The following is a 13,737-nucleotide window of genomic DNA, read 5'->3' on the forward strand; positions in this document are numbered from 1 at the left end:
ATCCTAATCGCCTCACATTGAAGCGAGCCAGCTTTCTTGAATTGTTGAATTAGAAAAGTTTCTGAAATGGAATGGAGAAAACCGCCAAAACTTGTTCTGAACTCTGAAGTTGCACAGAGATTAAAGTCTAAATAGTTGACGCCAGATATCTAGTCAACTTTCGACCTTGAAAAATATCTTCAAATACTCTTTTTTAGTCCCAAATTTAGGAAACAAGAGTTGCAGCAGCGAATGAGGACAGCCTGCAAAGGGTCAGAGGTGAAGAAAAGGAAAGACATATGAGAATATGTTAATACAATACACTAAATAATATAATAAGGTAGTGTTTTAATACTTCACTTATGTTTACTTATCAGTCTAAAAACCCTTTCAAAGTCTATTCTAAAAAACATTATTTTCCTCTCATAGAGATATTCTTACACTATTATTTAAACTCAAGAGGAATAACTATAAAGTCTGATTTCCTCGAAGAAGAAGAATTCCTGGTTTGTGTAAAAAGGAGTTTCCCTTTTGCCAATTTTCCACACCTGTGTGCCTTCAGGTGATCAATAACATCCACACCAGTCACTGAGAAACTTGATTGACTTTACAACAGTAAAACCTGGACTCCTAAATGAAATCAAGCCGGACTTCAAAAGATTCTTTTTTTCCCCCCACTTTCCAGCTTTGATTTAATAATTCAACTTTCTTCAGTCAGTTTTAGATCTGTATGGAGGTTCAGCGTGCCTGCTCTTCTTACCATTTTAATTTGCTTTCTTACATCAAGCAGGCTAATGGCCCCTCAACCTTGCTGAAAAAGTTCTCAGTCATCTGCCGAATTGGTTTTGGGGCTACTGTCATCATCTTTTTCCTGTCATCTTGTGAAAACAGCAGAATACTCTGCTCCCTCTCTGATCTCTCCCTGCTCTCATCATGCAGCTGTGATTAAACAAGATATTAGTGCCAAGGACTGACGTTTCTGCACGGTGCTATCCACTTCCGTAAGATATTCAGGAACTTTTATCAAAATGCTGATGTTACTTGAGCCTGTCGGAGTAAAATATGTATTACCGCTCCTTACTATGGTTACCTCGGAGATTAGATTTGAATGGAAATGGACGCTTCCTTACCTTACATGTGTTTTCATGCATTAATAAACAGTTGGCCAGCAGGGATTGAGTTTCAGCGTCTCTGACATACGTGGGAAGCTCTGAAAGTAGAGAGATGCACCCTCAGGGTCATATCATCAATGTACTTCAGTTAATCTGAAAAGATGAATATGTTTCATTAATCAGGTCTAAATGTGTGCCTCATGGCCAAGACACAATACACAATCGTGGAAATTATTATTGTCGCAAATAGCTTTTTCATTCTTCACTTATCTGTATTTGAATGAATCGAAATGAGCTTCTGCTGCTAGTTGCTTGTCAACAAAGCGCCGTGTTTTTGCAGAGCAAAGGTTGGAGATGCTTTGGATTAACTGCTGTTACAAAAAGAGCCCCACCCCCTCCACGGACGAATGCAGACATGCATACACACAGATGCACACACACATACACACACACAGGACAGTGTTTTACTTTTCCATGCAAAGGAGCAAATCCAGATTATAGAGCCTCTTTAAGTGAAGGAGATCAGAGGAGATTTGTTAAAGAGGGGAACGGCGCAGTATTTTACCGACAGTAAGATTTATGTAGTTGAAGTTTATGTAGTAATTTTACATACCTCATAAAAAATGTTACTGTCATGTGCAAGTGATGCGTTTTGCTAATTCCATCTTCCTTGTGGGCAAAACAGGCGGCGGCATTGATAAATGTCATTCAAAGAACAGAAGTGACACGCTTTGAGAGGGCAAGCGGGACTGTCATTGCGAGGGCTATTCATTATGCATTCTGCAATCACCGCGCATAATCCCGGTGTCCCGCGGTCTTAACATACAAACAGCAGGTCTGACCGATCTCAAATCACAGAGCGACGCAGCGACACTGAACTCCATGGAGCCGTCAAGGACGTTTCAGAGCAAGTTGGGCAGCAGTTGCGTGGTGGCTGTTCAACAAGCAAGCATGGGGCCTGGAGGATTAGTGTCCAATCAGAGTGGATTTGATGTGTACTGACAGCACATGGGACTTAGCCGAGAGAACTATATTTCATTTGTTTTCAATGAAGCCGAACGCCTTGCCAGGCCTCCCCTCCCCGCGCCGTGATCCTGGAAAACTGAGATCTAAAACCTGTTGACGACAGCGTCGCCATCAACAGCTTCAGGTAGGTGTCTCTGGAGTGAGTGAAGGGTGGAATCTAAATTTTGGGATCACCATCATCATCATCATCATCATCATCCGATCACCATCTCCAGATACGCGTGTATCTGGTTCACATGACGTCACAGTAGGAAGTGGAATTAAACAGGCTTTATTTAGATGTAATCCTTCATTGCAATCGGCAGAGCGAGTAAAATGTCCCAGAGAAGGGAGAGATAAACCCTATTGGATTAGTACAAGCCCCTGCCCATCCCAACCTATCCCCTACTCCCTCTTTTTTTTCGGTGGCTATCTCAACTGTGCACCGTGTCACAGTGTCTTCCGTGGAATAACTGTGCTACCTCAGCAGTGTTTGTGTGGTCTGGTGTGATGTGGATGTGTTTGTGTGTGGTGTCCTCTTTCTTCGCGCACAACAAGCCAGAGTGACCAGAGATTAATTATTCAAAGACCGACAGCCAAAAAGGGAGTCACCCGATAGCCTGGACTTACAATATTACAACCTGATATCAGGTGAAACGAAGACCTTGTTGCTTCACCTTCTGTTCTGCTGCCTTCTCGCCTTCCTCTCTTGGTTTCATTTTTGATTCTCCTGCGCAAGAAGACTTGAAAGACAACAACCCTCCAACAGCCAGTTTGTCTCCTTTGTACAGTCTCTTCATCTGGTAACACTTTTTCTGATTTTTTCCTCTTTTGTTTTTTGTTGCCAATGCTTGTCACTAACAAGCAGTTGAGTCTTGGACGCTCCCACAGTTGGGACACGTTAGGGGGTAATGAGGGTCAGTGGGAGAGGGCTGACGGTGTATACGAGCAGCAGGCAAGAGTAGCGGGCCGCCGGAGCTCTCTTTCATACGGAGAAGGAGGAGGGTGGTACGAGCCTCCACCAGGGGTGCGTCCCCCTGACCTGGATTTGAAACGCGACCCGTATTCCTACCAAGACTCCGTCTACGGACAGGTCTACGCTGAGCGGCTCGACCCAAGAGGGCTAAGGAAAGGCTCTGTTCCAGATTTAAACCACTACGAACGAACATCCATGGCTCACCGAGGATCCATTCCGCATCAGGATTACTATTCCCATGACCCCGCCATGACTCCACGTCCACCTGAGGGCTTTTACCGGGCAGAGCACCAGCCTCCACCGCCTCACCCTCATCCGCTCAGTAGGTCAAGCTCTCATTTTGGGATGGCACCTGGGGCTCGCGCTGCATGGGATCAAGGTCAGGCAGGGAGAGCGGGGCCTCCAGCCCCTCCATCACCTCTTCCTCCTCCTCCTCCTCCTCCCACCGCTCACGAGATGAGTCGGGCTTACAGGGAACCTGGTGCTGTTGCCAAGATGATGCAAGATGGCCAACAGCGTGTTCCCTCCCGAGAACCTTCTCCTGCTCACTATGGTGTGGAACATTCGTCTCCTAGGTACGGCAGCGAGCCTCCACCTCTGGCTGGCCAGCCAGTTTATACAGATGTCAATGGTCGCCCATTGGATACACAGCAGCAGGCAGCTACTTGTCTAGTAGTAGACCCTACCAGTCAAGGCATGGTTATGAGGCAAGAAACTGCCTCACCGTACACCATTCAACAACAACAGCAATTGCAACAGCAGCAACAAATACAGCAGCAACAACAGCTGCAACAGCAGCAGCAACTTCAGCAACAACAGATACAACAGCAACAGCTACAACAGCAACAACTGCAACAGCAGCAACTCCAGCAGCAACAGTTACAGCAACAGCAGCTCCAGCAGCAACAGATCCAGCAGCAACAACTTCAGCAACAGCAATTGCAACAGCAACAGCTTCAACAACAGCAGCTTCAGCAACAACAGCTTCAGCAGGATCAGCTGCAGCAGCAGTTGCAGCAGACACAGCCGTTGCCACCTCCACCAACCATGCCAGTTGCCGAACCTCACCTCCCTGCTGTGGCACCACTTCCTGCTGCCCCGGCACCAGTGCAAGCTGCAGCAGTTGTTCCAGTTGTACCTGCGCCCGTGCAGGCGGCCCCTACTCCAGCACCGCTTCCCCCAGCTGCTCCACTTCCCGCTCCTCTTCCTGCTCCTCCCCCATCTGCCCCACCAACACCCTTGCCAGTGGACCCGAAGAAGACAGTTGATCCTGAGTTTCTTTCTCTGTTGCGAAATGAGGGGCTTTCAGAGAGCACCATCTCGTCGCTCATACAGCAGGGCTTCGACTCCAGCAGCATGTTGGCTGTCATGGAGGAGAACGATGTCCGCACTGTTGCCCCCAACTTGGGCCAAGCTCGTGTACTATCCCGCCTGGTCCACAACTGCAAGCGTCCCATTGAGGCTACGCCAGCCCCCTCACAACCTCAGACACCAATGCGAGGGCGCTCCAATAGCTTTAGCCATCGCTCGGACATCTACCACCACCACCAGCAGCACCACCCACCACTACCTCCCCAGGCATTAGCTGTGGATCCGGGGCTAATACCCCCGCAGACACCTGGGGCCATGCAAACAATCTCTCCAAGAATGGGAGAAGTAATGGGTAGGAGGCCCAGCAGTGCCCCTTCTCAGCATCTCTTGGAAGCTTCTGTGGGCTACCCAGGCCAACCACCTCGTTCCCCGCAGCCGTATGCTGGAGCTCTCATGCCTGTTCAGTCGAGGCCCATGTCTGCCTACTCTTCTGGGGCAACAGTGCCAGGGATGCCTATGCAGGGTATGCAGATGATGCCTCAGCAGATGACTGGGTCAATGCCTGCCATACCGGGTTCTATTCACTCAATGTCCGGTATGCCACAGCAGATGCCCGTGTCCATGCCAGCTTTACAACAGCCGCCACAGCAGGTACCAAAAGCATACTTGACCAATTATACAGTGCCCATGGAGCTGATGAAGCGGGACAGAAGCTTAATGCCACTGTCGCCCATGCACAGCCCTCACCCTAGTCCTCAACTCATTCGAAAGGGTGTGGGACCTGCAACAGAAAATACCCTTGTCCCTCTGGGAGCGCCTGTTCCAGGCCAAAGTGCCCTGGCTGCTAACCAGAAGCTAAGTCGACGTACGGGTCCTCCAGTCATCGTGTCCACTATGGCGTCTCCAGACACAAGTAAATCTGTTTTTAATACTTCCTATCTGCTGATTGATTTCCTGATAATTTTACTCTTTCATTTGTCTTGGCTGTTTGTGATCCATAAGAGAGGCTGATCTCTGCAAGACTTTTTTTTATGTTTTTCATTCTTTATTGGATTTTAAACATAATTTGCTTTATTTTCCCAGTAGCTCAATAATACAGTGTTGCTGCATTGTTACAAGAAGCCTTCACAGTTTGGCAAAAATGTTGAGTTTACTAAAACAAAAACTGGATTATTGTTAGAAATAACTTTCCAACTGTCACCATGACTGTTGATTTATGCATAAATTCCAATTCTGTCAGAAATGGGTTTTTTGCTCTATGCCAGTATATAAATATGGGAAAATCCATTTAGCTGAGCATGGTTTGTGGTTTGCGCTGCATGATACTTGACCTTGAAAACAATCCAAACACAGTAGAAAAAGTTGTTTTCCTTTGCGTTTAATCACTCTTGCCCCTGCGTTCATTATTTTTTGCTGTCCAGGGTTGGCACACATTTCGTCAACTGCAGATGAATCATTATGTCTTATCTTGGGCAGTGAAGCTAAATCTAAATTTTGCTGCTTATTTCCTTTCCAAAATGCTTGTCCAGGTTTTGATTTCATACCGTAAATGGATAAATTTTGCTTTAAACATTCTGGCAAACGTCTGGTTTCTGCATTTGTTATGATCATCAAACAATGCTTACATCTCCTTCTCTTGTCTGGTTATTTCTGTGAGAGACAGATTTGTCAGAGTTTTATCCACTTTCTGTGAAGTCCTTCATCATTTCAGTAATCTCATGCAGATCTTTTGTCAGAAGGAGCTATTTTCCCATTGAACACAACAAAAACAGGATTGAATAGACACAATACAGAGGATTTGGGAGAAACAGATCTCAGCACTATTTCTAATAGGTTTTAACATTTCAACAACTGTGCACTGACTTCATGTTACAGCCTGTCTGTTGCTGCATTCAAGTGTGAACAGTTCACATTGAGATTTCACTCACTAGAAGTCAAGAGTGTTGACTGTGTGGGGAAGGAGGCATCCAAGCTTGCATCTTTGTACAGTGTATATGATATTGTTTGCAACTATATCTTTGTGCCGATCTGTTTATCTCTCATTTATATCTTACATGCTGGATCTAATAGCCTTTGTAAGTAATTGGGCTAAAATCTAAATTGTTGTCCATTGTTAAAACAGCTTGTTTTGTTGCTGATATATAGAAGTGGCAAAATGTGGCCTTAGTAATTTTCAGCTCTTTCTGCAGCTGTGTTATCTTATTTTCTTTTTTTTACTAAGTCTTCTCTTCTGTGCACCATTTCCTCACAGCCTCTGAGCTCCTGTTATAGTAAACATGGACGTCGTCTTTCATTATGATAATAAGGATGCATCAGAGTTGCCTCGAAAAGCTTTTATGGCCACTTGGGCCACACAGTATTCCTCCAGTCTTGCTGCTGTCAAGGTGTACCACTGACTAATGTGGAATAGCAATTAGCTTTGCTTAGTTCCTCTCGAGCAGATCTGCCCATTGGCTTAATTTCTGTAACTTTTCTCTCTTTTTTTGTTCCAGACACATTTACTGTCGGATGTTTTGTGGCCTCTCAATTCTGTACTACATTTAGTCTATGCAGCCTTATTCTGTAGGATTTATTTGGATACCCATATCAGATTAAGGTTTTTAATTCAGTCCAATGAGACCTGCTCTCTCCAATATGCTATCTTCAGTTCAGTTCTGTTGTCTGATAAAAGTAGTTTTCAGACATTTTGGGCAATAAGAGCTGAAGTCTCCATCAACAGCAGTTCACTGGAGACTGACTAGCAGCATCACTGGACAGATAAAATAGAATTACAGCGCTGATGGCCGACGTGTGATTGTGTCATTTTCTCCCTGCAGGTTGTAATGAGGAGAGAGGGAGTTTAATCCCTCAGATCCTCCATTTCCACTGCTGCACTAATCCATAGATACTCCCCTTCTGCTCAGGCCAGGCTCCTGGCTTCCTGCGAGCCTCTGTGAAGCACTATATGTAGCCAGGAGGTTGATATGGACAGGAAATGTCCAAGGCAGATTGGGAGCAAATCATTCAACTGAGGCAGGTTTGTTGTTGTCTCCGCTGTTTTTAGCCCCCAGAGAGTGGATATTAAAAGATCCCCGCTGTTTGGCTGTCAAAACAAGCTGCTGTTTGTAGTCGGCATGAACACATGCTTTGGAAATGGTTTTTCATCAAGTCTGTCACCTACACATACATCACATTGTTAGCAGAAAACACAGTCAGCAGAGTAGACCTTATTTGCATGTGGCTGACATTTGTTGCTTTGGTAATTTCATCTGTTAATGGACACATCCACAAAGCTGCTCTGAAAGCATATTCCTAAATTGTATGTTGCTAGGCAACGAGGGTTTTGGTGGTAATCATAGGCAGATTTGCTTCTGGTTAAAGGGTCGGTCTATTGTCAAAACACTGCAAATTTAGACCAGACTTTTTTTTTTCTCCTTTTCATAAAAAGGCTGGCTGAGCTAAAACATTTAGACGAAGGTATTAATCATAATCATCCACTTGTATTTTTGTGGTGTAAGTGGTAATTAGGAGGTTTCGCTTGCTTGTTTTCCAAAGCAGACGACATATGTAAATGAAATTTAGCGGTATATAATTTAGCATCTTTGCTGAAAGATGCAAAGTCTTCAAATATGAAAATATGTTGTAATGGCAGCAAATATGTATTTGGCAATATTTTAAATGTAGTCGGTAATGAGCTTATAAGTCCTTTTAATTTAACAAACTAATTCATTAGGTAAAACGGCGCACAAAGCACTGCCTTTCAAATGAACATCCCGCATGTGAATGCAGATGGCGCGCCCCCACCCACCTGAGCATTTGATGCTTCCTAACACCCTTGAGCAGGACCCCGCCTTGATATGACTAACTGGAACTAGTGGCCCTTCCCCCACGCCATCATCATCATCATCATCATCATCATCATCACCATCATCATCATCATCATCCCTGTCTAAGATACTGTGTCACTCCCCCTTTCCTTGCTTGAGTCAGCCGCCCGGTCGGCGGACAGGTGCCCTCATGCCAGCTCAGGTCAATTTTGCCCTGCGTGACACACTAGCCGCAATCCTCCGCCTCGCTCTGGGCTGGCGTGATGTCGGGGGAGGGGTTGTGGCATATTAGTTTTGGAGATAGCAGATTACGCATTAACGGGGTCCGGGTCAAAGCTCCGTGCAGCCGTCGCACCGAGTGAGGGATTAACGGAGGAGAGGGAGAGAGAAAGAGAGAGAGAGAGAGACGGTCCTGCTGCTGATGAGCGATGATTGCCGGCCGTGCGGCGGGGAGGGGAGAGCAGGGCGTGGACAGATGCCAGTCAACCTTGGACAGGCCGTGAAGATGAGACTACCTGTCAGATCTTTCATTTGGACCGTGAGGGTCAAACACTGGCCTTAATCGAAGCTGACAGTCAAAGGTTGTTCGTGTTATGTTGCTGGTCACTCACTCGCTTGCATGCAGCGATTTTTGTTTGACTGACATGACCTTGAGTAATGCAGTCACTGGATTAAACTACTTTTTTTTTTTTTTTTTAGAGCAACAAGGGATAGACGTTGATGTTATGTTAATTATGCCTTTGAGTATTGAGCCCTCTGCTGCTTCAGTGTATGAAATCCTGGTTTGTCCTTGCTTTTTACAAGTGAAAGTCCTCTTAATACTTTGCAAAGATAATACGCAACTTGCTCTTGAAGTGGTTGAACGATTCGAACAAGAGGTGAGCAACAGCATTAGTACATATTCAACTGAGTTAACAAAGAAAAAAAATCTCTGTTTTCATAAAAGCCGTTTTCTGTGGAGAATAAAACGACGTAACCTGTATTTTGTTAGGTGCCATTCAATTACCATGCCAGCCAATGTCTTAGTTTAAAAACCTAATTATCCATGGAGCTTTAAATAAATAAATAAATTTAAGAAAAATCACCTTTTGATTTCTGTGTCAACTCGGCATGAATTCAGAAAGTAGTTTTCTAGCTAAGTTATTTACTTTGCATCTCCTGTGGCCGACAGCCAAGTTGCATGAATGTGGTAATGTTCCTCATATTTTCTCCAGTCATTAGCATGCCGTGTGACCTGAAAGGATATTTCATGAATTATGACTCAACCCTCAGAAGTAGGTGTTTGTTTACTAACTCAGAGTCACTTTTTTGATAGATTCCATCATTATTTCCTGTTTTTTTTTCTTTTAGGAATTCATGCTGTCTCTTTTCAAAGCCACACTGACCTATATTTATATGAAGTATTTGAAAAACATTTTTTTCTAATCTGAATGCATCAGTTTAATCATTATTGAGTTATTTAGATTTTTTTTCTCCATAAAACTAAATCTCATATTTGCAGAAATTTAAACGTCTCCCAGACTACACTGAAGGAGCCACTCCTGTTAAATGACACCAAGCCTCAAGGAAAAGACTGTTAGTGCAGGGTGTTATATTAATTTGGTGCTATGGGGGGAAAAAAAAGAGGACAAAACGTGGCCTTATTGACAACGAGACACATTTTGACCCACACCGGATGTTCTTGTACACATGCGACATGCAATTAAGCAGCATACCCGCATGATGATACACCATAAGCACATCTGCTGTGTGTTCCTTGATTCAGTATCCTTTTTTTTTATATCACACATTATATGGATAATCTCATTAGTGACAGAATATGGCATCATCCTTATAGGGAGACTTTGCAATTTAATGCTGTCAACATGGTGGAGGAAGTAGAATGGCTTAATGATTAAGATTACATGGTTTTCAATGTTAAAGATGTTCCTTATAAACTGATCTGTTAGTGTGTGTGTGTGTGTGTGTGTGTGTGTTACGAGTGTTTAAGAAAGCCTGATGGGGGTATTTGCAGGTGATCCTGGTGGCTCTCAACACCAGATGTTCCTCTTAAGTGATTTCCTCCTCCTAAGAAGGATAAAAGTCCCCGTCCTGGGATGCCTCTCATTCCGCCGGGAATATATCAAATTACAAATATCAAATCGATATTTTTGTCTTCGTTTTTTTGTATTTAAAGTCCTCCCGGGTTTCCTCTTTTCTCTGTTTCTCTTCTCTTCTGGAGAGAATTTGTAGGTAATGGGAGAAATATGTCTCCTGACGAGCGTCATACTTTGCTCAGCACATTCATTCATGGCTGCGGTTGTGGCTTGTGGATCCCCCCATCCGCAGGAAAATGAGGCAAAGCGAGTGGAGTGAAGACGGGAGGTGACCGAATCCACGGCAGAACACAAGAGGAGATGGAGCCGGGGAAAATGCAGCGAGGGCTGCTTTAGATTAGATAGTGAAATACCGACTGCTGTAGAGGCAGCGATAGAGTTTCAGAAATTGGTGGAGGAGATTATATAAATGGAAACACTGTCATGCCATCTCGGAGCCAGAGGAGGAGGGGAGGAGGAGGAGGAGGAGGAGGAGGTTACCTCTAATCCTCGCTGTACTCCGTGACGCTTGTAGGATCGTGTCATACATGCAAATTACATATCAAAAGGAAAATAATTAGAGTCATTATGGGAGCACAATTTGAGTCAACACTCTCTGTGGCGTAGCGATACAACAATATATCAGTATAGTGTGTCTCCTGGAGTTGCTTGTGTCTTTAAATATTACCGTCTTGAATTTGTAATAAATAGTAGAAATTGAAAGAAACCCAGTATTAACATATAATATTAATATTAAATAATCAGCAAAGTCAGAAATCACCCGGCTAAAAAACACTTAAGAATGGGAGAACTTGCCTCCAACTTTTCAAGAAAAATCGAAGGTTTTTGACCTCAATAAAAGAAAGTGAGATCCTGGAGGATCTCACTTTTAAAAATCGATCAAAAATATTGATGTGAAATAATTATCAGCCGTTGTTTTAAACGAAATGTGACCAACGTTAGTCTTGAGTTGAGTTTAGTGTATAACTAGCAGCCTCCCACCGCTGCATTAGTTGCACTGTAAGTGGCATTTAAACTTCCGAGGGCTGCTCCCACCTGTCGGGTGAGTCCTTGGCTAATGTGGGAGAGCTTATAGATAATGTGCTGCCCAGGTGCCGTCAAAAGCAGCCGAACAAAGGTGAAGTCTGACCTTTCCATCTAGTTTGCACCATCATTTCAGAGAGCCACTGTGTGATTAACAGGGAGTTGCGAGAGCAGAGGCAAAAGAAAGACAGAGAGGAGGTCAGGCGCTTAAACATTTACAGCTCAAATAAAAAAAAGGAAAAAAAAAAAAAACCCAGAGCAATAAAAGAAGACACTGAAAGCTCCAGACTCCTACTCTCTTCATTAAAGACCCTTTCACCGTCTCTCCGTTTTCTTTCCTGATTCTTGTTTCTTCATACCTTCCTCTTTCTAATTTCAGTTCTTTTTTCCCCCCCTCCCTTTAATCCCATTTTTGTTGTTTTTTCCTCCTCTTCTGTTCTCCTCGCCGTCCGCAGAGTCACCCTGAATTATTCATTTTGAGAAAATGAAATCTTCCTGGGTGCCCGGCCGGACCGAGGGAGGAGGCTGACCGCGCTCGTGAACGTGCGGCCGAGCGTCGCTGAAACTCTTACGCCTTTCCAGGCTGTGTTTTTAACAACAGAGACGCCAGAGAAACCTGTTTAGAGGTGCAGATGAATTTCATTTGCACCCCAGTAAAATATACATCTCCCAGTAGGCATGTCAGCTGTGTTCAGGATCACAGGGGGGCTTTAAATGGGATTGTGTTTCACAGTGCTGTTAGTCCCACTCAGAGGTGCGTGTGTGTGTGTGTGTGTGTGTGTGTGTGTGTGTGTGTGTGTGAGTGCGTGCAAGCTGCATTTTTGATTCTAAATTTATATATGTTTCAGATTTCAGGCCAAAAGACACATTACTGAGCAAGTGAAAGTTGATGGATGAGTCAGTGTCTTCCAGCTGAAGCAGATGTGTGTGTGTGTGTGTGTGTGTGTGTGTGCATGTGCATGTGTGTGTGCGTGTGTATGTGTGTGCATATTTGTTCACTCTTTCATATTTCATGGATGTGTGTTATTTGGTTAAGCCCGCAGCAGACATAAGGGGTGTAATAAGCAGCGCCTTTTCCTTCTGTATCCAACCCCCATCGTCTCTCTCTCACACACACACACACACACACACACACACACACACACACACACACACACACGCGCACAATCACTCACATCCTCTTTACATCTCTTTCTCTTTCTTATCAGGCCAGTTGGCTCAAATGACAGAGAGAGAGGTAGATGAGGAGGAGGAGGAGGGGGGGGGGGGGTGAGTGATGGTGGAGAGGTGGAGTGGTGCACAGACGGAGTCTGAATGGAAGAACAAGAATTTATGTGCTGAAATTGTCTCACTTAAAAAAAAATAACATCAGCATCTGTTGTCCACCTGCAGCTGTGCCATCTCTCTTTCTCTCACTCTCTCTCTTCGCCCCCCCCCCTCTCTCTCGCCCTGCTCCCCAGCATCTCGTTTGTGCTTTAGTCATTTGGCAGCGGCTCCACATGTAGATCACAGGAGGCAGATGGGATGTTGAATTTTAGAGGTCAAATTATACAGTAGGCCCTTCTCACTCCAGCGCTCTCTTTTCATGAATCAGGCTTTTTTACTCCCGGCCCCGGTCTGAGGGCTTCGATTACACGCTGTAACCAAACCTTCTCAATGAAACCCTTTAAACTCACGGCACTCCTATTGAGCTCTGAACACATGCGGTGCTCTACAACGACAACGCCGGAGATATGCAGTGGATACATGCATGTGAAGCATTGTTGTGCATTTCTAATTTTACTGTTTTCTACCATACTGCACCGACACACATGAAAACTGAACACATCCTGCCGGCGCCTCCTGAATTTTACTTTACAAATCACTCTGGGGCTGATTAATAGCATTGCTGTTGATTAATTCCTGTTGATCACCTGTTCAATTAATCTGCTTATCATTCCCACACTAATTTGCTCATTCATGTCGACACAGGCCAAGTCAAGAGGGATCATTCACTCACCAGCTCCCCGCTCCGCTGGCCTCGTGGAGCGCGCTGCGTTCAAAATACCGTATGTCCTTGGTTATTGTGAACATTGTGCTGAATTAATTCTCTCTTCAAAGTTGAATAGTGACATATTTTAAAAGAGCTATAGGGACATCACACTGTGCATGGATGAGACACTGCTATAGAATTTGAATTAAAAAAATACTTCAAACAGTAAGATGCTAAAAAATTTTTTTACAAAACATCCATTCAGACATGTTCAGAGAAAATTCCCATGAGATTTCTGTGACCAGATATTCAGCTTTGAAAAGAAACTGTCCAAAAAGTGCAGCACACCTGCACACAGATTTAATCCCCGAGATTTAAAGCTTTGTGGATCTGAATATTCAGGGGGAAGATGCTTGGTACGGTTACAGAATCCAGTCTAACTCCAATGTCCTGAATA

At 44.4% G+C, this 13,737-nt stretch overlaps 1 protein-coding gene across 4 annotated transcripts in view; it reads left to right on the top strand.

Moving 5' to 3' along the window:
* The window catches only part of ctbp2a (C-terminal binding protein 2a), a 66,685-nt gene that overhangs the window by 30,232 nt on the left and 22,716 nt on the right, over positions 1–13,737 (top strand). The window contains exon 1 of one of the 4 annotated variants that reach the window (XM_030106126.1): positions 2,527–5,296. The exons of 2 other annotated variants lie outside the window; for them this stretch is intronic. In XM_030106126.1, the coding sequence (XP_029961986.1) occupies positions 2,944–5,296 (2,353 nt within the window). In that variant the 5' untranslated portion in view covers positions 2,527–2,943. Of the gene's footprint in view, positions 1–2,526; positions 5,297–13,737 lie in introns of those variants that run through there. One more of the 4 variants, XM_030106127.1, reaches the window with a different exon arrangement.

This window comes from Salarias fasciatus, chromosome 13, assembly GCF_902148845.1.
Source record: "Salarias fasciatus chromosome 13, fSalaFa1.1, whole genome shotgun sequence".
In the NCBI taxonomy this organism is placed as follows: domain Eukaryota; kingdom Metazoa; phylum Chordata; class Actinopteri; order Blenniiformes; family Blenniidae; genus Salarias; species Salarias fasciatus.